The following is a 24569-nucleotide window of genomic DNA, read 5'->3' on the forward strand; positions in this document are numbered from 1 at the left end:
ATAACAGGAATACACTCTAAATATCTGGGCCTAATCCTTGCTTCTGGAGTTATTTCAGAGACAGAAAAAGCATGGTTTATTATAAGTTTTTTGGATAGCACATTTGGTACAGCTCCATATCCAAAAGCCAGCCAGAATGTATCAGTGACCAAGATGAAGAGGGCACATCAAATAGACCCTGGACTTAAGGGACTTATGCCAACTCATACTTGAAATATCTTTTTTCTTATGTGTGATGACTTGCATGGCAAGGAAACAGCACATTTTGTAGCAAACGTTTCTGATTGTTATCTTTATCACATAAGATTCTCTATTTTTTGAATTTAATAACTCAACATCTCTTCAGAGCAATTGGGCAGAACCCAGAGTTCAAAATTCAGTTCTAGAATAGCTTCTTAAGGAACAATTTAATTTGTTTATTTCTAAAGAAATATTGTTATGGTTTTCAGAAAAGAAAAGGAAGTCTGGCAGACCTCTAGTTATACAAATAATACTTGAAAGCAATTGCTAAAACAAATAAGAAAACAGTAAGAACAGTAGTGGAAATGCAGTGTGATACTTAAAGCCCAGTACACAATCTGTCCCACTTATCAGCAACACTGCCTTGTTTTTTTTTATTTTATTCTGTCTGCTACTTGCAGTTGAACTGTAACACCAAGATGTCCAGATTAGGGTTAGGAATTTCAATTAATAATTTTAGACTTCTGCATCATTATGCCAGCTTGAGCAAGAAACTTGACTTTCACAAGACTTAGGCATATGCGAATAATCCAGAAATTGACTGAAGGGAAATAACTTATTGTAAAAACAATTTTATGTGAACATTGATTAAATAGCACCTAAAATTTACAACAAGCCACTCAGGGAAAGAAAATACCTTTAAAAAAAAACTCATGGTTTAATCATTGTCTGTGAAGATGAAAGCAATTGGGAATTTTATTAAATATATATGGAAGCCTTGGGGAAATAATAAAATAGTGATGTATGTGGCAATACTAATTTTCACTTTCTTTTTCTATTTCAGGGTTTGAACATAATCTTTCATGTAGCTTTGGCTCTCCTAAAGGTAAGTCTTTTTTTTAATCTTAAGTCACCAAATTCTCTTACCTCTTTGCCCTTGGCACGAATAATTCAATTTACAATCTTTGACTCAGTTTCTCAGACACACAAAAAAAGATGACTTCTCTGAGAAACTCTGATCCTCTTCCCTCCCCTTGTCCTTTTCTGTTGTTGTTTATTTGGAGTCTTTTTTTTTTTCTTATAATCCATTTATTTAATGGTACTATCATAGAGCTTTTTCCAGTAACATAAAGTATCTTTTTATCATATGAATTGGATGATATAAGAGAAAAAGTTAAAAATTGTTTTCTGTCAAAATGATGCCTGCTTTTTCTTAAAACACTTTTTACTATAACATCTCTGGAGCTACCTAAACATATAATTGAATTATCTAAAAGTTTTTATAATATACTGACTAAAAAAGAAACTGCTACATTGCAATTTGCAGTTCTTTCCATGATAATTAGAAATTTATAAAACGCTTTAGAATTCTATTGTAATTACTTTGTTGGATTTTATGTCAACATATCATACAGCTTTAATAATGTGGTAACTGCAAGACATTTGCTGCAGAGTTGATGAAGATAACCCAGCTGGTTTTTGTCCTTCAGTCAAAGAAGACATTCTGATATTAAAGGCGATAATTGCCTCAAAGGCACAGGCTTACCCTTTCCTCAGTGTGACATGGTGGTTAAAATGGCAGACCTGGACTCACACAGATTTTCTTCTAATTTCAGCCCTACCGTATGACCTTAGGCAAATTATTCTAAGTGCTCAGAGTCTGGGTTTTGAGATAATAATAGAAATTAATTTATGGGATTGTTAAAAGAATTGAGATGATCAAAGAAGTCCTTAATGTAGTATCTAGAACATTTTACTGCCTAGTAAATGTTAGCTGTCATTATTATTGTTCTTTACAAGGTGATTCAGAATGTGTTCCTAGATCCCTTATCATTCTTCTGAATCTCTCAAAAGATAATGACATGGTATCATAGGAGGACCTCTTGATACGTTAGGAGAGCCTTAATCATACCTAACCATTAACATAACCTTGATTCTAAACAAAGGCATGAAATAGTACAGGCCCTCTGCAACTCAGTAAGTGGATCTCTATTCCTCGTCTCTTATTCCTTTAAACATTTGCTCTTTGTGAAGTTCATAAAATGCACTTTTTAAAATTAAATCATTTGTGTTTATATATTTTTTATGCCAAAGCTATTTAGAAAATAGAAAAATATTTTAAATAAAATAACAGAAACATATGTGCTATGTCCTTTAGTGAAGTCATGGGTTTTGACCTCTAATTTTTTTCTTTCATTAAAACAAATCCAAGCCGAAACTTTCCAACATGTTCTCTCAACAGGGCTGGAATAAGACTTTTAGAATGCCTAAGCATTGAAAGTATATGTAATTCAGACTAAAAACAATATTAAAACATAAAGTAAGTATAAGGAGGTCCAAGAAAGTTCTGATTTCTCATATTATATCTAACTTTTTAAACTCTCAGATATTATGTCTTTCCCAAAATGCCTTTCCTCATCTTTTTGGTGACTTATCTTTACTAGTGCTTTCACTGCATGGTTAATCTGTCTTTTGAGTAACCCAGGACTACCTCTCTGGATATCAGACCTATACCCTGTGTCAACTTAATACTATATACATTAGTAAATTATCTTCTTGATTGACATGTTGACTTGTTCATATTATTTTCATTTATTTTGTCCATGTTAACCCAGACAAGGCCTCTACAGAGGACATTCTCTGGCCACTGGGCAGGAAGGCTTTGCTTGTCTTCTTTAGCAATACATGGGCACTCTTCTAGCCTCATCTTAGAGAATTTTACTAGTTAGAGAAGATAAAAAGAGTCTTCTCACCACTAGTGCCCTATATTTATGTAAATTCCTTATATGAATCCTGAAGCTGACCCCCCATAGACAGAGTATATATGGGACTAAACTGAAGTGTACTTTAATGATCTATTGCCACCACTTGGAAAACAAGAATACGCAAACATATGTGACAGTCACTGACTTTCAGCTTCTAGTGTAGTATACCAGATAAAATAATATGTATTATTTGTATCAAAATTAAAAACTTTGGAGAAGTTCAAATTGCTGGGGTTTTTGTTTTGTTTTGTTTTGTTTTTTGCTTTTTGAGACAGGGTCTTATTCTGCTCACTCTGTTGCCTAGGCTGGAGTATAGTGGCATGGTGATAGCTTACTGCAGCCTCAAATTCCTGGGCTCAAGTGATCCTCCCTCCTCAGCCTCTTGAGGACCTAGAATTACAGGTAGATGCCACCATGCCCAGCTAATTTTAAAAATTTTGTAGAGACAGGGGTCTCACTATGTTGCTCAGGCTGGTCTCAAACTCCTGGACTCGAGCAGTCCTCCTGCCTTGGCCTCCCAAAGCACTGGGATTATAGGTGTGAGCCAATGAGCCTGGCCCTCAAAGTGCTTATGAATTGAGCCTAAGGAATTTTCAGTATAGCTACAGAGAGACTTCAGATTTCTCTGTATTATAAGCATTTCTTGTGATGAGGGGACAGAACTAACATTTCTTGAACATTTATACTCTGTGTTAAGTACTAACAGATTATCTCATTAACATACATTAAATGTCTAGGAGTTATTTGTAGAATAGTAATGGTATTAGCCAGAGAAAACATCTAATTCTTCCCCCAGCCCCTAGTTGATAATTGAGAGATCAAAGCCCAAGATCACCTAAAGACTTTTGTCTCAGTAGTGGGAAAGTTGGATTTATAATTTTTTTGAATGGGATAGATACAGGATGAATTCTCTGTTGCTCCGTTAGGTTTTAAAGACACCTACTTTCTGAACGGGACCAGCTTCTTTTTGGTTAGTAATAGCCTATCAGGTAGCTAAAAAGCTATTGACCTAAAAGAATGATTCACAATACTAAGCAGCATCATGAAATCATTTTGTGTCCAGTACGTAGGTCAGATATATTCCTTCAAATGTAATTTATTTACTTATATGAAACATTAGGTAGTCATAGAATACATTCAATAGATTTAATAGACTGGAGATGATCAGTCAGAATTGATCTTAGCCACTTCATGTTGGGCACAGAAATTTTTCAGTCAGAATAAGTTTTTTGTTTGCTGTCCGTGGTTAAAAGCAAATGACAGAGTGTTTTTCTCTGGCCTTCCCAAAGTATTATATGCTCATTTCATGTCCTACATGTGTATGCAGGCACTACAGAGATAAAGAAAGCCCAATCATAATCCTGTTCCCAGGGATAACCATAATAAAAACTTGGTATAAAACCTTTATCCCATGCTTTGGTCTATGATTATATAAGTATGCATTACCTACCTATACACATATGTATGTATGTATGTATGTATGTATGTATGTATGTATATTTTTAATCTGAGTTTGAGATAAGATGGGAAAGTGGGAGAAAATCCAGAAGAACAGTGTGAAAGGATGCACATAAATTTATTTTCTTTCAAAAAATGCTGTTGAACAATACTCTTTTTCATTTAGTATATCGTGAATATCTTTCCATGTCGCTAAACACATGTAATGGTTAAAAGCATGTGGACATTGGAGTCAGACTACTTAAGTTCAGATTCATTCAAAACAATTTATCCAATGGTCTTAGGTAAATTACAATTTCTCCATTTTTTAAATGGGGAAATATTAGTAATACCAGTCTCATAAGATTGTTGTCAGAGTTTAATGAGCTAATATATGATTGATGCCTAGAACTCAGTACCACAGTGTACTGAGGTGCTATTGTTAGAGACAGAATCTCTCTTTTGACTGGTTTTTATCCTACTGTACATGGCATAATTTATTTTGAGGCAGAGTCTGGCTCTGTTGCCCAGGCTGCAGAGCGGTGGCACAATCTTGGCTCACTGCAACCTCTGCCTCCCAGGTTGCAAGTGATTCTCCTGCCTCAGCCTCCCGAGTGGCTGGGATTACAAGTGCAAGCCACCAAGCCCTGCTAAATTTTGTATTTTTAGTAGAGACGGGGGTTTCACCATGTTGGCCAGGCTGATCTCGAACTCCTGACCTCAGGTGATCCACCCGCCTCAGCCTCCCAAAGTGTTGGGATTACAGGCGTGAGCCACCGTGCCCTGCCCTGTACCATATATATATATATATATATATATATATTTTTTTTTTTTGAAAGCCACTGACTTTATTGATCTAAAAAACTTTACAAGGACAGTGACTTTTCTGCCAAAAAAGGAGCCAAATGGTATCAAACGGACTGAAAGTGAGGGTGGGGGTGAGGGACGGGGCCAGGAATCCATTCAGGAAAGCTGGTGACTGTCCCCAGGGAAGTAGCAGGGGAAAAAGGAAGGCGGAGGCATGCAAAAGCGAGAATCCAAAAAAGTTAAAATGATTAGGAGAGAAAACTCCCAAAAGACCCTGGAGTACATTGGAGGTGAGTAGGACAATAGCAGTCTTTTCCTGTGTTGAGGACAGGGGAGGAGTCCCTGCTGGGTTGCAAACTCCGGATGAGGGCTGGGGATTGAGGGTTTCCCAGAAAGCATCACAAGAAGGCATCACACCACTCAGGAAGGCATCCGAAGCAGTCCTGGGACTGTTTAGTGTTGGTACCACCAGTGTCCCTCAGCCATTCGCAGAAGAGGTCTTCATCTTTCTTAAGCACCAGAAACTGGCCAAGGACAACATAGACCTTGTCAAAGCCCCTTTCCTCCAGCTTCTTGTCCATAACTTCACCAATCCCGGCCAGGCTCCCTACTGGCTTTTCCCCCACAGACTCTGCCACAAAGTCTCAGTGCTTTTGGGAGGTTGTAATCGTGTTCTGGTTTAATTGTCAGCTTCAGTTCCCGTAAGGGTTCCTCCTGCCGCCGGGCTGCTCCTGCCAATACCTCAAGCCACTAGAACTTTCCCCTGTACCATAATTTATTTAACCAATTTTATATTTAGTTTTTATGGACGTTTGTTTCCAGAATTTCCTGTTAAATAAAACCGTAACAAATATCCTTAAACTTGCATCTTTGCATACTTATCTGATATCCCTGGGGTACATTTCTAGAGATGGAATTGCTAGGTCAAACTGTAACCAAATTTTAATTTTGGATACATATTACAAAATTCTTCTCTGCTAGCAATGTGAGAGTGCATTTTCCCATACTCTTCAAAAATTTCTAAACAAGCACCTTTATGGAAATCGAAAGCAAGTTATAAATATAAATATAATATATAAATATATTAAATATATAAATTTATGTATTTATACATAAATATAATAAATATAAATATAAAACAAAGCAATTTAAAAGTAATGATTTAGTAATTTTTTATTACTAAATCATATAAATAAAGCTCTTCAGCCAGCTTTGAAGAGTCCAGTATTTTCTTTTTTGAGGAGAATATCCAGTTTCTTTAGGGAAGCAGTGGATCATGGCTAAATTCTAGAAGACTGGACCTTCTCTTAGTTTGGAGGGGCTTATATAAAAGTTCTGACACTTTAGGGGGCCAAGGTGGGTGAATTACCTAAGGTCAAGGGTTCGAGACCAGCCTGGCCAACATGACGAAAGCCTGTCTCTACTAAAAAATACAAAAAACAGCCAGGCATGGTGGTGGGCACCTGTAATCTCAGCTACTTGGGAGGCTGAGGCACAAGAATCGCTTGAACCCCGGAGGCAGAGGTTGCAGTGAGCCAAGATCGCACCATTGTACTCCAGCCTGAGCAACAGAGCAAGACTCTATCTCAAAAAAAAAAAAAAAAGTTCTGAAGTATATCTTTGATGTTTTTGGCTTTTCAGCCCTTTGCAGTATGGTTTTTCCTTACCATTCCATTGAAGCTTTTTTAATATCTTACTTGATCCTTCAACAGTTGTCAAAACAGCATAATGACATACACAATGCTTCCTTTTTTTTCCCCTTCTTTTTTTATGTTTTGGAAACATCTTTCCTTGGTTTCTGTCCTTTCTTTTATCTCCCCGTCTGCTACTTCTGTCTTTTTTTTTCTCACTCCTTTTCCCCCCTAGCCATTAGCTTGGAGTTCTACAAATCTCCAGCCTCTAGGAAGTCGCTTATTGCTTCTCCCTTGTCGATCCTATTCATTCCCCTGGTTTCATCTATAAATGTTTACTCTCATTTATTTTTATTTTTTTAATCCCTCACCACTCTCCCACCCTTTCCCCTTCTGAGTCTCCAATGTCCATTTTCTACTTTGTATGCTTTTGCATACCCATAGCTTAGCTCTCACTTAGTGAGAACATTCGGTATTTGGTTTTCCATTCCTGAGTTACTTCACTTAGGATAATGACCTTCTCTTTCAAGTTGCTACAAAAGACATTATTTCATTCTTTTTTATGGCTGAGTAGTATTCCATGGTGTATATATTAATATATCACATTTTCTCATCTACTCCTCAGGTGGGCACTTAGGTTGATGTTTACTCTCATTTATATTTAATCCAAACCCACATATTTGACTGTGGACTGAACATGTCGGCTTGGATGTTTCACAGGCACATCAAAAGTCAAAACTGAAATAATGTGCCCTCCCAAATGTACTTTTCATCTAGTAACCTCCACTTCAGTAAGGACTCTACCCAGCTGCTCAAACCAGAAACCTAGAAGTTATCCTTAACTCTCTTCTTAATATCCCATATCAGTTCAGTCACCAAGTCCTGTGGATTCTACTTCTTGAAAATTTTTAGAATCTTCCCACTTTTCTCCTATTCTTACTTTGGTAGCTTTTAGGCCACCAAATTTTCCAGGAAGATGATGGCCTCCTGGATTATTGCAGGACCTCCTGTAGTAATAAATATTGGATACCTATGAAGTGCCAGGTACTGTTCTAGACATTGGAGATAAAGTAGTAACCAGGAAAGACCCTGCTTTCGTGGAACTTGCATTCCAATGAGAGAAAGATAGTAATTAAACAAATAAATGAATATGTATGTTAGTTCATTCTTGCATTGCTATAAAGAAACATTTGAGGTTGGGTAATCTATTTAAAAAAAAAAAAAAAAGTTTCAGCCAGGCACATTGGCTTATGCCTGTAATCCCAGCACTTTGGGAGGCCAAGGTGGGCGGATAACTGGAGGTCAGAAGTTAGAGACCAGCCTGGCCAACATAGTGAAACCCTGTGTCTACTAAAAATATAAAAATTAGCCAGGCATGGTGGCAGGCGCCTGTAGTCCCAGCTACTCAGGAGGCTGAAGCAGGAGAATCGCTTGAACCTGGGAGGCAGAGGTTGCAGTGAGCCAAAATTGCACCACTGCACTCCAGCCTGGGCAGCAGAGTGAGACTCTGTCTCCAAACAACAAAAAGAAAAAAAAAGTGGTTTTATTTTGGCTCACAGTTCAACAGGTTATACACGAAACATAGTACTGGTATCTGCTTCTGGTGAGGGCCTCAGGAAGCTTACAATCATGGCAGAAAGCGAGGGGAGCTGTATATCACATGACAAGAGGAGAAGCAAGAGACAGAAGGGGGAGGTCCCAGACTCTTTTACAACAGCCAGATCTCACATGAACTCACTGAGTGAGAACTAGCTGATCAGCAAGGGGATGCCAATAAGCCATTCATGAGGGATCTACCCCCATGACCCAAACACCTCCCACTAGGCCCTACCTTCAACATTGGGGATTACACTTCAACATGAGATTTGGAGGGGACAAACATCCAAACCATATCAATATGATTAGTTTAGATCATGCAGAGGTTTATAAAAGAGATAGGTTTGAGAAGATGGTGGTTCGGATTTGAGTGTTAGCAGTGGAACTGACAGAAGTGGGTGACTGCGCTTTCCCCATATACTCTTGACCATTGTTCAGTCCGTTGCCACACTGCCAGTAGTCTTTTTAAGGCAGATTTTTTTTTTTTTTACTTTGAATTTCAGGGTACTTGTGTAGGTCTGTTATATAGATAAATTTTGTGTCATGGGGGTTTGGTATACAGATTATTTCTTCGCCCAGGTGATAAGCATAGTACCCAATAGGTAGTTTTTGTATCCTCACCCTCCTCCACCCTCAAGTAGGCCCCATGTCTATTGTTCCCTTCTTTGTGTCCAATGTGTACTCAGTGTTTAGCTCCCACTTATAAGTGAGAGCATGTGGTATTTGGTTTTCTGTTCTGTGTTAGTTTGCTTAGGATGATGGCCTCCAGCTGCATCCATGCTGTTGCAAAGGACATGATCTCATTCTCCTTATGGATGCATAGTATTCTATGGTGTTTACCACATTTTATTTAACCAGTGTACTGTTGATGGGCATCTAGGTTGATTCCATGTCTTTGCTATTGTGAATAGTGCTGCGATGAACATACATGTGCATGTGTCTTTATGGTAGAACAGTTTATATTCCTTTGGGCATATACAAAGTAATGGGATGGCTGGGTCAAATGGTAATTCTGTTGTAAGTTCTTTGAGAAATTGCCAAACTGCTTTCCATGGTGGCTGAACTAATTTATATTCTCACCAACAGTGTATAAGCATTCTCTTTACTCTGCACCCTCACCCAGCATCTGTTGTTTTTTGGCTTTTTAATACTATTAAAGCAGATTTCAGTCATTATTCAACAATATTTACTAAACACCTATTTAGAGACAGGTACTGTTCTATGTGCTTGAATAGAGATGAGTGAACTAAAGTAACAAAGCCACTTGCCTCTGTGGAAATTATGTTCTAGCAAGAGACAGTTGATAATTGTATTAGTTCATTTTCACACTGCTGATAAAGACATACGCAAGACTGGGCAATTTATAAAAGAAAGAGGTTTAATGGACTTACAGTTCCACGTGGCTGGGCCAGGCCTCACAATCATGAAGGAAGGCAAGGAGGAGCAAGTCACATCCAACATGGATGGCAGCAGACAAAGAGAGAGGGCTTGTGTAGGGAAACTCTTGTATTTATTTATTTATTTATTTAAATTTAAAAGTAAACTTTAATGTCAAAAATGCAAACTTGAGGAGGCCAGAAAGATCACACACAAGACTGCCACTTCACACTTGGATGGTTGCACAGCAGCCGGGCAGAGGCGCTCCTCACTTCCCAGAGGGTGGGGCGGCCAGGCAGAGGCGCTCCTCAGTTTTCAGACGGTGCAGCCGCCAGGCGGAGGTGCTCCTCACTTCCTAGACAATGCAGGGGCCAGGCAGATGTGCTGCGCACTTCCCAGCAGAGGTGCTCCTCACTTCCCAGACGGTGAGGCTGCCTAGCAGAGGCACTCCTCACTTTTCAGAAGGTGCGGCCGCCAGGCAGAGGCGCTCCTCACTTCCCAAATGGTACGGCCACCAGGCAGAGGTGCTCCTCACTTCCCAGACGGAGACAGTGGGGGGGCCGGACAAGGGCTGAACAGAGGCATTCCTCATTTCCCAGACGGTGGAAACTCCCGTTTTTAAAACCATCAGATCTCATGAGACTATTCACTACCAGGAGAACAGCATGGGAAAGACCCACCCCTATGATTCAATTACCTTCCACCAAGTTCCTCCCACGACACATGGGAATTGTGGGAGTTAGAATTCAAGATGAGGTTTGGGTGGGGACACAGCCAAACCATATCAACAATAAACATAATAAATATATAAATATGGTATATTAGAAGTTATAGTGTTATGGGGAAAAGGAAAAGTGCTGCAGGGTGATGGGAGTTACCGGTAGGTTGCAGTGTTAAATAGGGTAGTCAGGATAGGCCCCAACCAGAGGATGAGATTTGGACAAAGACTGCAGGTAGTGAGGGGATGCTCTGTGCTGGGAGTGTGCCTGAGTGTTGAGGGACAGAAGGAAGCCAGCGAGGCTACAACAAGAGAGTGAGGGAAGGGCGGTAGGAGATGAAGTCAGAGAAGTAAATTTTTTCTTGCTTAAAGTCCTTTATTTAAAGGCCTCCATTGCTGTTAGGATAAAGTTCACAATTTTGACACAGTCCACATAGGTTTTATGATCTGGCACAACTTACCTCTCCATCCTCAACTGCGCCTTCCCTTCCTCTCATTTGCACCGTCTCAATCAAGCGATAATGAACTTCTTTCAGGTTTTCCCAATAGACCAATCTGTCTTTCACTTAAGAGCCATCACATATACTGGTTTCCTCTGCCAGGAATGCTCTGTCTCCCTCTCTTCAATAAGCTAATTTCCATTTAGCTTCACTATGTTAGGAACTTTCTGTGCCTTCTGCAAACTTAGGTTAGACAGTGAAAACACAGGCTCCCTTTGTCTTCTAGGATATCTAGTTGACAGCCCTTTGCACACCTGGGACTGATACCTGATTAAATGGTTGGTTGGTTGTTGTCTTCCTCATTGTAGTTAATCTCTATGTGGGGTCTGCCCACTAGTTTGCCTTTTTATTGGAGTTGCTGGCACATAGTAGGCACTTAAATATTTATTGACTACTGACTTAGAGTCAAATTGAGAAAGCATAGGTTTTCTTTTCCCTCACTTCCTCCTATGTGTATATGAATAAGAATTCTTCCAGGATAGCAGCTTTTTCAACCTGGGTCTCCTTTGCTTTTTTTTTTCCTTTTTTTTTTTTTTTTAAGATAGATTCTAGCTCTGTCGCTCAGGCTGAGATAGTGGCTCTATCTCAGCTCACTGGAACCTCCACCTCCCAGGTTTAAGAGGTTCTCGTGCCTCAGCCTCTGGAATAGCTGGGACTACAGGCATGCGCCGCCACACCTGGCTAATTTTTGTATTTTTAGTAGAGGCAGGCTTTCACCATGTTGGCCAGGCTGGTCTCAAACTCCTGGCCTAAAGTGATCCACCCGCCTTGGCCTCCCAAAGCGCTAGGATTACAGGCATGAGCCACCGTGCCTGGCCTCCTTTGCTTTTAAAAACCTTGAAATTAATTGCTCTTGTCCCCAGTATTTAGCTTCTCTCATTTTCATTATTGAGATATAATTTATGTGTCATAAAATTCCCTTTAAAAATGTACAATTAGTGGCTGGGCATGGTGGCTCATGCCTGTAATCCCAGCACTTTGGGAGGCCAAGGCGGGTGGATCAGAGGTCAGGAGATCAAGACCATCCTGGCTAACATGGTGAAACCCCGTCTCTACTAAAAAACAAAAAATTAGCCAGGCATGGTGGCAGGTGCCTGTAGTCCCAGCTATGCAGGAGGCTGAGGCAAGAGAATGGCATGAACCCGGGAGGCGGAGCTTGCAGTGAGCCGAGATCGTGCCACTGCACTCCAGCCTGGGCAACAGAGCAAGACTCCATCTCAAAAAAAAAAAAAAAAAGTATAATTAGTGGTTTCTAGGATTGTCACAAACTTGTGCACCCATCACCTTTATCTAATTCTAGAACATTCTTATCACCCCATAAACATAGTAGCCACTTCCCATTTCCCCATCCTATCACCACCTGACAACTTCTAATCTGTTTTCTATCTCTGTGGATTTACCTATTCTGAACATTTCATATAAATGGGATCATATGATAAGTGGTGTTTTGTGACTGGCTTTTTTTCCTTAGCATAATGTTTTCAAGGTTTATCCATGTTGTAGCATGTATCAGTTCTTAATTCCTTTTTATTGCTAGATAATATTCCATTGTTCAAATGTACCACATTTTATTTATCCATTAATCAGTTAATAAACATTTCAGTTGTTTCCATTTTGACTGTTATGAATAATACTACTGTGAACATTTGTGTACAAGGTTTTGCGAACATACGCTTTCAGTTCTCTTGGGTATATGCCTGGAACAGAATTCTTGGATCATATGGTAATTCTGTGTTTAACTTTTTGAGGAGCTGCCAAACAGTTTTCCAAAGCAGCTGCACCATTACATCCCCCGTGGCAACGTATAAGTATGTTGTAAGGCCTAAAATTAAAGCCCAATATGATGTGCTGCCTCAACATCTGGCAGAAATCAGGAAGGCCTCCAGTCACCTAAGTGCAAGGTCTCCTCCTTCTTTTGCTCCTGTGGATAAGGTTTCCTAGCCAAACAACCCTCCTTAGCCAAAGGATGAGGCACTTTTCTTTGATTTTTTTTTAAGGCCTGTGGTCTCACTCTGTTGCCCAGGTTGGAGTGCAGTGGCACAATCATAGTTCATTGTAATCTCCAATTCCTGGACTCAATCCTCCTGCCTCAGCCTCCAAAGTAGCTGAGACTATAGTCATGAGCCACTATACCCAGTGGCACTGTTCTTTCTTAGAGTAGCAAGCTTCAGTTCCTTGCCAGCCTGTGTCATTATTCAAACAAGCCAATCACATCATCCCAGGGGAGCTAGGGGGCACCCCACTCTCTTGATACCATAAAGCCTGCCTCCCACAGCCCCTGATTGTTCACTGTTTTTTAATCCAGCCCTTCCATGATGTTTTCCTCCCTTGGGGATGTGAATACATGTTACTAATAAACTATTGTCAATCTCATCTGTCCGTGTCAGGTGTGTTTGACCATGGCTGCAATTGTAGGGCAGGAATTCCTCCCATATTAGCAGGGTGAATAGGAGACAATCGAAAAAATGAGGGTTTGATTCTTCTACATCCTTGCTAACACTTGTTATTGTCTACTTTATTTTGTATTATAGCCACCTTAGTGGGCATGAAGTGGCATCTTGTTGTGTTTTGATTTGCATTCTCCTGATGTTGAACATCTTTTCAAGTCTACAGCCATACCATCCCGAATGCGCCTGATCTCATCTGAACATATTTTCATATGCTTATTGGCCATTTGTATATCTTTTTTGGAGAAATGGCTGTTCAGATCCTTTGCCTACTTTCTAATTGAGTTTCCTGCACTTTTATTGTTGAGTTGTAACAGATACATATTTTTTGAGTCAGGGTCTCATTCTGTTGCCCAGGCTGGAATGCAGTGGCATAATCATGGCTCACTGCAGTTTCAGACTCCTGGGCTCAAAGGATCCTCCTACATCAGACTCCCAAGTAGCTGGGACTACGTGTGTGCCACCATGTCCAGCAAAAATTTTTTTTTTTTTTAGAGACAGGGTCTTACTATGTTGCCCAGTCTGAGCTGTAACAGTTCTTTATATGTGCTGGGTATTGCCTCCCATTTGTGGACTGTCTTCATTTTCTAGATAATGTCCTTTGAAACACAAACATTTTTAATTTTAATGAAGTCCAATTTATTTTTTCTTTAGTTGTTTGTGCATTTGGTGTCATATCTAAGGTCACGAAAATTTCTTCTTCTAAGGGTTTTATAATTGTGGCTTTTACATTTAGGACTTTGATGCATTTTGAGTTAATTTTTGTATATTATGTAAGGCAGGACATTATGGCTGAATTGTGTTTTCCCCCACCCCCAAAATTCATATGTTGAAGTTGTAACCCCTAGTTACTCAGACCGTGACAGTATTTGGAAATAGGGTCTTTGAAGAGGTAATTAAGTTAAAATGAGCTTGTTAGGGTGGGCCCTAGTCCAATATAACTGGTATCCTTAAGAGGACATTGGGACACAGACATGTATTGGGAGAAGACCATGCGAAGTCACAGGGAGAAGCAGCCATCTACAAGCCAAAGTGTGAGTAGCCTCAGAAGAAACAAACCCTGCTGACACCTTGATCTTAGACTTCTAGCCTCCAGAACTGTGAGAAAATAAATCACTGTTGTTAAGCCACCCAGTCTGATTCCTTTTTATGGCAGCCCTAGCATACCATACACTAGGAGTACACCTTCATCCTTTAGCACATGGCTATCTACTTGTCCCCCTACCATTTGTTGAAAAGACTCTTCTTTCTCCTTTGGATGGTCTTGGCATCCTTGTCAAAAATCAGTTGACCATAGACAGTTTTATTTCTGGACTCTCTATTCCCTTATATGTGTGTCTGTTCTTACACCAGTACCAGTCTTGATTACTCTAGCTTTGTAATAAGTTTTGAGATAAGGAAGTGTGCGTTCTCCAGCTTTGTTCTTCTCTTTCAAGATTGTTTTGGCTATTCCAAGTCCCTTGAATTTTCATATGAATTTTAGGATCAGTTTGTCAGTTTCTGCCAAAAAGGCAATAGGATTTTAATAGGGATTGCTTTGAATCTCTGTATCCGTTGAGGAGTAATGCCATCTGAATGTAACCCAAAAATGAAATCCTAAGCCCCCTGACCATCCTTTTACCTCAGCCCCTTGACAAGGGCATCTCAGAGGTAACCTGAAAAAACAAATTCAGTCCATGATGGGGGAAGGTGGGAGTCTGACATGCCTCAGTATGCCATCTTCCCTTTTGGAATCACCAATAGAACAGACTTGCTAAGTCTGTTAAACATTTATAATCTATTATTTCCAAGCCTGCTATCTGGAGGCTTCACCTGCATGATAAAACCGTGGTATCCAAAACCCTTATCTTAACCCAGACATTCCTAACTAAGTCTTTAGACAACAACTTAGCTTTTTCAACCAATTGCCAATAAGAAAATCTTTGAATCTACCTGTGACCCGGAAGCCCCCACTTCCCCGTTGTTTCACCTTTCTGGACCAAACCAATGTACATCTTCCATGCATTTGATTGATGTCTCATGTCTTCCTAAAATGTATGAAACTAAGCTGTTCTCTGACCACCTTGGGCACATGTTTTCATGATCTGAGGGCTGTGTCATGGGCCATTGGTCATTTATATTTGGCTCAGAATAAACCTCTTCAAATATTTTACAGAGCTTGACTCTTCATCGGCATTAACAATATTGAGACTTGTGATCCATGAACATGAGGTTTTTTTCACATTTATTTAGGTCTTATTTAATTTTTTTTGATGATACTTTGTGGTTTTTAGCATACAAAAGTCTTAAAGCACTTTTAAAAATTTAATTCTAGCTTTTATTCTGCTTTATGCTATTGTGAATTGAATTGTTAATTTCATTTTCACTGCATCGTCATTACTGGTATCCAAAAATACAACCAACTTTCCTTTTTTTTTTTTTTTTGAGACGGAGTCTCACCCTGTCACCCAGGCTGTAGTGCAGTGGCGCAATCTCGGCTCACTGCAAGCTCCGCCTCCCGGGTTAAATACAACCAACTTATCTATATTGATCTTATAACCTGCAACCTTGTTGAACTCATTTTCAGCCTTAATATTCATGTATGTGTATTGTGTATTTCCCAAGATTTTTGAAATACAAGATGTCATTGTATTAGTACGTTTTCATGCGGCTGATAAAGACATACCCGAGACTGGGCAATTTACAAAAGAAAGGGGTTTATTGGACTTACAGTTCCATGTGGCTGGGGAGGCCTCACAATCATGGCTGAAGGTGAAAGGCACGTCTCACGCGGCTGTGGCAAGAGAGAGAATGAGAGCAAAGTGAAACAAGTTTCCCCTTATTAAAACATCAGATTTTGTGAGACTTATTCACTACCACGAGAACAGTATGGAGGAAACCACCCCCACGATTTGGTTATCTCCCACCGGGTCCCTCCCACAACATGTGGGAATTATGCGAGTACAATTCAAGATGAGATTTGGGTGGGGACACAAAGCCAAATTGTATCAGTCATCTTGTAGACATATTTTTACTTCTTCCTTTCTGATTTGGATGCATTTTCTTTCTTTTTCTTGCCTAATTCCTCTGACTAAAACCTCCAGTACTGGTAGAATAGGTAACTAGGCAGACATGAACAGGACAAGAGAGGGCCCTCCTCCCCAGGAATGTCAGGTGACCATCAGGTAATGGTCAGGCAGTTGTTAAACTATCTAACATAATGGTTGTAGCTTGCGCCAGGGAAAGGCTGTCTCCCAATAGAAAGAAAACACCTGAAGCTGGTGATCAGCAGCTTCTTAATAAGACCTCAGGATTTGGGCGAGTAGGCTCAAGCATGCCCACTAGGAGGCAAACTGGTGGAGTTTAACTGGTATATGACCCTCCTCTGGGAACACTTGACTGGTAAGGGAAAAATACCTCAAATGAACATGCACACAACTTCAGTAAACACACTGTACATGTGGCCCCGCCCAAGAGCTGGCAGGCTACTGTGCATGTGGACAGCCCACCCCAAGGGAAGAATCAGGGGAGAAGAAACACAAACCCTGGAATCATGCCAATGTATAAAACCCTAAGTCAAGGGTCAGACAGTGCACTTGAATCTCTCAAGTTGCCTGCTTGGCTCTCTTCCAAGAATACTTTACTTCCTTTCATTCCTGCTCTAAAAGTTTTTAATAAATTCTCACTCCTGCTCAGAAACTTGCCTTGATCTCTCACTCTGCCTTCTGCCCTCTTGGACAAATTCTTTTTATTGAGGAGGCAAGAATCGAGTTGCTGCAGACCTATACAGATTCACTGTTAACAGTACAATGTTGAATGGAAGTGGCAAGAGTAATTATCTTTGTCTTGTTCCTGATCTCTTTTACCTCTTTCAGAAAAGTTTTTTTTTTTTTACTTAGAACTTCATTTCTGGATTTCTACTATCACTACCATTATCACTGTAACCACCTGACGGGTGCTTCCTGCCCACTGCACAAAAAAAAAAAAATCAATTCATGGAGCATTGCAGTAAAGAAAGAGTTTAATTGATATGAGGACAGCCACACTTTGCAGGTGATGGAGTTATTACTCAAATCAATCTCATTGAAGGTTAGGGATTTTCCCAAGGTAGTTTGGAAGAAGGGGTGGAGGTGGCTAGACAATGGATACTTGCTGTTGATTGGGGGTGCAATCATAGGGGTGTGGAAAATGGTCATCTTGTGTGCTGAGTTGCTTCTGGGTGGGGCCACAGGAGCAGTTGATGGGTCCAGGTGGAGCCATTGGTGTCATGCAAAAAACCTGAAAAGATATCCCAAAAGGCCAATCTTAGGTTCTATAATAGTGATGTTATCTACAGGAGTAATTGGAGAAGTTGCATATCTTGTGACCTCCAGAATAATGGCTGACAATCATGTCCACACCATAGCAGAATTCAAGCTCCTCTATCCCCCTAGCCTGGTGGTCTCTCATTAGCTTTACAAAGTCGGTTGAGTTTTGGGAAAGGCTATTATCATTTAAACTATAAACTAAATGTTTCCCAAAGTTAGCTTGGGTTAAGCCCAGGAATAATGAATGGCAGCTTGAAGGCTAAAGGCAAGAGGGGAGTTGGCTAGATCAGATCAAAAAATTAGCCAGGCATGGTGGCGGGCGCCTGTAGTCCCAGCTAGTCAGGTGGCTGAGCCAGGAGAATGGTGTGAACCCGGGAGGCGGAGCTTGCAGTGAGCCGAGATCGCGCCACTGCACTCCAGCCTGGGGGACAGAGAAAGACTCCGTCTCAAAAAAAAAAAAAAAAAAAAAGCAAAAGACCTTGAAACTGGAAAATGGATTTCAGTTCTCCCTAGTCTTTGATGTACCAACTTGGGTTAAAAGTTCTTTTTTTTTTTTTTTTTGAGACGGAGTCTCGCTCTGTCGCCCAGGCTGGAGTGCAGTGGCGCCATCTCGGCTCACTGCAAGCTCCGCCTCCTGGGTTCACGCCATTCTCCTGCCTCAGCCTCTCCGAGTAGCTGGGACTACAGGTGCCCGCCACCACGCCCAGCTAATTTTTTTGTATTTTTAGTAGAGACGGGGTTTCACCGTGGTCTCGATCTTCTGACCTCGTGATCCGCCCGCCTCGGCCTCCCAAAGTGCTGGGATTACAACCGTGAGCCACCGCGCCCGGCCCAGGTTAAAAGTTCTTGTTTCTGTGTTTGAAGATAGTGACTTAAGGAAGAACTGAAGTTGGGAATGTAGTTTCTGTACTTAATATTCATGTTACAAAAATAGAAGTCTAAACACCTGAAAAAAAATGAAACAACTCATAAACTTTTTTTTTTTTGGATTTGCAATGATTTTGTACATTCCATTAGTTTTGTAACTTTCATGAAGGAATGCCTATTGTCCTGTTGGTGGCAGTAAAACACCACTCCTGGATGTGGAAATGGAATATAATGATGCAGCACTTTGAATTCTGTGACATTGACCTTCCTTTATTTCAGTTTCCTCTACTAACATCATTTGTTATTTGAATATTTCATTTGTTTGTTTTTAACTTTCTCTAGTGCATCTTCAGTTTGATGATAGGTTAGTTTCAAGATGCTATCTAGTAAATGCTAAAACAAACCAACAAACACAAATACTGGGCTTCTAATTAGGATACTCAAGGAATTTTAAAGTTTTAAAGTTTCAGAAATAATACATTTTATGAAATAGGGATCTGTATCAGGAAAAAAGTATATCATCACAGTACCATGTACGTATTATATAGTACCTTAAATTTGTTGAAGCAGTTTCTCATCACTTATTTCTCATGAAACAATCCAAAATATCAAGAAGGGAAGACAGTTGAATAAACACACCATTTCCAAGTAGTCAGTGATTAAATTGAACTTAGTGTACCCTAAGAAATACAAGCTCCCTTGACAGAGAACAAACAGAACAATAAAATCCAGTTTCCTCCTTGTTCTATTTTTGTGAGCAAAATAAGTACTCATTTAAGCTTCCATCTCTTTTACTTAAAAATCTCTCTCCGTCTTCTTCCTCTTCTGCTTTGCTCTTGTCTTTAATGAAGGTCTGTTCTGCCCCCGTTCCAAGGCTAACTTCCTCACTATGTCCTTGATCTCATCTTTCCTGCCTCTCTTTGGAGAAGCCTGTGATGGTTAGTTAGTTCACTTATTCAACAGATACTCACTATTGACAGTCCCTGGGTTAGGTGTCAGGGGATACAGAGATGACATTCTGTGTCCTGAAGTTGTCACGTCTAATAGGGGAGGCACACAGACAGTGAGAATTCAGTGTGATTGATCCTGGGGTTTAAAAGGGATCTTTGGGAGCCTAAAGGCAGGATGCCAAATTCATTCTGGGAAACTAGGAAACATTTTCCAAAGGTGGCATCTAACCTGAGAATAGGACATGAGAGTGAGAGTGAACAGCATGTAGAAGAGGAATGAGGAAGAATGGCTGAGGCAAGTCCTTTGCCATGGCACATTTGAGGGGGATGCGCAGGATGCGATTCTGAGGGGCTTTAATTACATTTCTGCCATCAATTTATTGTGGGATTTTGATCAAATCATCTAACCTTTTAACACTTAATTTCCTAACTTATAAAATAAAGAGACAGGGAAACATGCTCTAAATTTACATCATGCCAACTGTGTCAATCTATGCTATAGGTGTGTGTATATGTGTGTATGTTTATATGTCTTATATAACCATTTCAGTCCTTTAATGAGTAGATAAGAATCTTTGTATAATTTGCATGTTTGTTGTTTAAGTGCTTGGCTAAATTTATCTTTGTCTCTTTTACCAAAAAAAAAAAAAAGTGTTTACAGAACAATGTAATAAAATTAGGAGCAAAGGAATATTTTATTTGTTATACTTCAAGATGAATACCACCAAAATGTTTTCATTTCAACTGAAAAATCTCTTTATAACCGTGCTTGAATATAAACAACCCATTTGTTCTACATTAGTGGAATGTTAGTGTGTGTATTTGTGTGTGTGTAAGGGTATGTGTCTAGCACTCACACCTCTGCACTGTGATCATTCTATCAGGTATTTCTGGATATCCAAGCAATGTGTTGGATCTATGTAAAAAAAATCTGACAGGCTGGGCGCGGTGGCTCACGCTTGTAATCCCAGCACTTTGGGAGGCCGAGTCTGGCGGATCACGAGGTCAGGAGATCGAGACCACGGTGAAACCCTGTCTCTACTAAAAAAAAAAAAAAAATTAGCCAGGCATGGTGGCGGGCGCCTGTAGTCCCAGCTACTTGGAGAGGCTGAGGCAGGAGAACGGCGTGAACCCGGGAGGTGAAGCTTGCAGTGAGCCGAGATTGCGCCACTGCACTCCAGCCTGGGCGACAGAGCGAGACTCTGTCTAAAAAAAAAAGAAAAAAAAAATCTGACAGCTACCATCAATAACAATATAATTGTGTAGCATTTAAACAGTTTGTAATGAGCTCTCAAATGCATTTTTAAAATATTTAATAAATAAAATTAATAGTAATACACCTATCATTTATTGAGTACTTAAAATGTATCTGATGCTGTGCTAAGCACTTTAACCTTCACAGCCGGGCATGTGGGCTCATGCCTATAATCCCAGCACTTTGGAAGGCCGAGGCAGGTGGATCACGAGGTCAGAAGTTCAAGACCAGCCTGGCCAAGATGGTGAAACCCCATCTCTACTAAAAATACAAAAAGTTAGCCGGGCCTGGTGGTGGGTGCCTGTAATCCCAGCTACTCGGGAGGCTGAGGCAGAGAATTGCTTGAAGCCGGGAGGCAGAGGTTGCAGTGAGCTGAGATCATGCCACTGCACTACAGCCTGGACAACAGAGTGAGACTCTGTCTCAAAAACAAAACAAAACAAACAAACAAAAAACACAACTAATCTTCACTACCTTTAATTTTGTTTATTGTAGTATAATATACATAACATAAAATGTGCAATTTTGGCCAGGCGCAGTGGCTCAGGCCTGTAATCCCAGCACTTTGGGAGGCCAAGGTGGGTGGATCACCTGAGGTCAGGAGTTCGAGATCACCCTGGCCAACATGGAGAAACCCCATTTCTACTAAAAATACAAAATTAGCGGGGTGTTTTGGCACACGCCTATAATCCCAGCTACTCAGGAGGCTGATACGGGAGAATCGCTTGAACCCGGTAGGCGGAGGTTGTGATGAGCCGAGATCGCACCACTGCACTCCAGCCTGAGCAACAGAGCAAGACTCCATCTCAAAAACAAAAAAGAAAAAAGTACAGTTTTAACCATTCCTAAGTACACAGTTCAGTGACATTAGGTAAATTGACATTGTTGTGCAACTATCACCACCATCCATCTCCAGATCTTTTTTTCATCTTGCAAAACTGAAACTCTGCACCTGTTAAATAATAACTCCCCATTCCTTTCTCCTCTTAGCCCCTGGCAGTCACCATTCTGCTTTCTGTCTCTATGAATTTGACTACTCTAGGTACCTCATGTAAGTGGAATTATATCGTATTTGTCTTATCTCTGGCATATTTCACTTAGCATAGTGTATGACCCTTAATTTTTTTAGTGACATTAATTAAAAGAAATCCTAATTTTAACAATAATTCTATTACTGTTAATATTGTATAGTAATCACTATTTTATCGGTGATTCTATTACTATTAATACTGTATTGACTTGTTGGTATGAATCAATACGCTCATTTTACAGATTAGGAAACTAAGACTTATAAAAAGTTAAAAAACTTGGTTAAAGTCATTCAGTTAGGCAAATGACATACCACAATCACAACTAGGCCTGTCTTACTACAGAGGCAGTGTTCTTAACTTCTAAGCTATGGAGTGTGTGTGTGTGTGTGTGTTTATTTTAAACCTTACAATTGCTCTGTGAAGAAGAGATTATATCCTACTCGATACTCAAAGCCCAGGCATGGTGACACATGCCTGTAATCCTAGCTACTTGGAACGCTAAGGTGGGAAGATCACTTGAGCCCATGAGTGCAAGACTAGCCTGAACAACATAGTGAGACCTGTTACCTAAAAAGTAATAAACAAATAAATAAATAAAAGCCAGGTGGCTCTCACTAAAAATTCCATGCCTTTTTACATTATACAGCAGGAGACCCTTAAATTATAGCGAAATCAGTCTCCATTCCACAAATCTATGTTGACATCATACTATGAGTGAAAACAGGTTTTTTAATTCAAGTTATTTGAATTAAGCATATTCTATTGTATGTTCAAAGATAGTTGTCCCAATTTAAAAATGTCCTTGGTTGAAGAGGACAGAAGCAGAGCCAGAGCTACAAAGAGCCATTGCTATATCAACAAATAATTGAATTTAGGCTAATGAAAATGAACTCACTGTCAAAAATCATCATGAAATTAAAATATTCTCTGCTCTTGACTGGCTGGAATAATATTTGATTCCTGAGTTCTGCCTTTCCACTTATTCTGTCATAATCTTTGAGATATATGAAGTCATCCCTGAATACTGTTTAATGCTCTGGTTAAACTCCATTTCACTCTGACCAGTCAGAGTATGTGAGCTGATCACAAGGAGCTATTATCGAGAGACTTGTCAGAGGATGTCACTGCCCAATATGTTTTTATGACCCTTTTTATCTGTAAGAGTTGCTGGTATTGCTTTTTAGAATGAAATAGACTAATTTTGTCCATTACAGTGTTGATAGTTTGATAACTCACTGTGGGAATCAATTGATCTTATCACAATAATATAACCAGTAGAGGAAATATAACTGAAGCATGTACAGTTTTATTTGATATATTGTTTATGCAGGTTGAGAAAAGGCTGAAATATGCTCCTTTTGCTGGAAATATAATAACTAAAACCCCCATAGCCTTGGTGTTTTTTATCTTTTATTGCTTTTCCTTGACTAAGAGAATTTGTTTTTGGTAATTAAATGAATTTAGAATAAAGTCATTTATTTGTGTCACACATAAGCTTGATTAAGAAGGTTTTTATGGCCAAGAGCCATGGCTCACGCCTGTAATCCCAGCATTTTGAGAAGCCAAGGCAGGAGGATCACATGAGTCTTGGAGTTCAAAACCAGCCTGGGCAACATAGTGAGATCTTGTCTCTACAAAAAATAAAAATAAAAAAAATAGCAAGGCATAGTGGCATGGCATTGCACTCCAGTGATCACGCCATTGCACTCCAGCCCTGGGTGACAGAGTGAGATCCTGTCTCGAAAAAACAAAGGAAGATTTTTTTTTTTATTGTACTTTAAGTTTTAGGGTACATGTGCACAATGTGCAGGTTTGTTACATATGTATCCATGTGCCATGTTGGTGTGCTGAACCCATTGTCATTTAGCATTAGGTGTATCTCTAATGCTATCCCTCCCCCCTCCGCCCACCCCACAACAGTCCCCGGAGTGTGATGTTGCCCTTCCTGTGTCCATGTGTTCTCATTGTTCAATTCCCACCTATGAGTGAGAACATGTGGTGTTTGGTTTTTTTGTCCTTGCAATAGTTTACTGAGAATGATGATTTCCAGTTTCATCCATGTCCCTACAAAGGACATGAACTCATCATTTTTTATGGCTGCATAGTATTCCATGGTGTATATGTGCCACATTTCCTTAATCCAGTCTATCGTTGTTGGACATTTGGGTTGGTTCCAAGTCTTTGTTATTGTGAATAGTACAGCAATAAACATACATGTCCATGTGTCTTTATAGCAGCATGATTTATAGTCCTTTGGGTATATACCCAGTAATGGGATGGCTGGGTCAAATGGTATTTCTAGTTCTAGATCCCTGAGGAATCGCCACACTGACTTCCACAATGGTTGAACTAGTTTACAGTCCCACCAACAGTGTAGAAGTGTTCCTGTATCTCCACATCCTCTCCAGCACCTGTTGTTTCCTGACTTTTTAATGATGGCCATTTTAACTGGTGTGAGATGAAAGAGAGTGCATAAAAGAGAAACCATAGGCAGGGACAGTACCTCATGCCTGTAATCTGAGCACTTTGGCAGGGCAAGGCAAGCGGATCGCTTGAGCCTAGGAGTTTGAAAGAAGCCTGTGCAACACAAAGAGACCCCATCTCTCCAAAAAATACAAAAATTAGCCAGGCACGATGGCACGTGCCTGTAGTCTCAGTTATTTGGGAGGCTGAGATGGGAGGATCACTTGGGCCTGAGGGGTTGAGGCTGCAGTGAGCCATG

At 40.1% G+C, this 24569-nt stretch overlaps 1 protein-coding gene and 1 pseudogene across 11 annotated transcripts in view; one reads left to right on the forward strand and one right to left on the reverse strand.

Annotated features, from left to right (window-relative positions):
* RABGAP1L (RAB GTPase activating protein 1 like) overlaps window positions 1-24569 on the forward strand; it is an 865831-nt gene that overhangs the window by 617686 nt on the left and 223576 nt on the right. For all 11 annotated transcript variants that reach the window (XM_063627303.1, XM_063627307.1, XM_063627305.1 and 8 more), the window contains one exon: window positions 1025-1066. In XM_063627303.1, coding sequence (XP_063483373.1) covers window positions 1025-1066 — 42 coding nt within the window. The remainder of the gene's footprint in view (window positions 1-1024; window positions 1067-24569) is intronic.
* LOC134734039 (barrier-to-autointegration factor-like) lies at window positions 5521-17697 on the reverse strand (annotated as a pseudogene).

The sequence above is a fragment of the Symphalangus syndactylus genome, chromosome 12 (genome assembly GCF_028878055.3).
Source record: "Symphalangus syndactylus isolate Jambi chromosome 12, NHGRI_mSymSyn1-v2.1_pri, whole genome shotgun sequence".
Lineage (NCBI taxonomy): Eukaryota > Metazoa > Chordata > Mammalia > Primates > Hylobatidae > Symphalangus > Symphalangus syndactylus.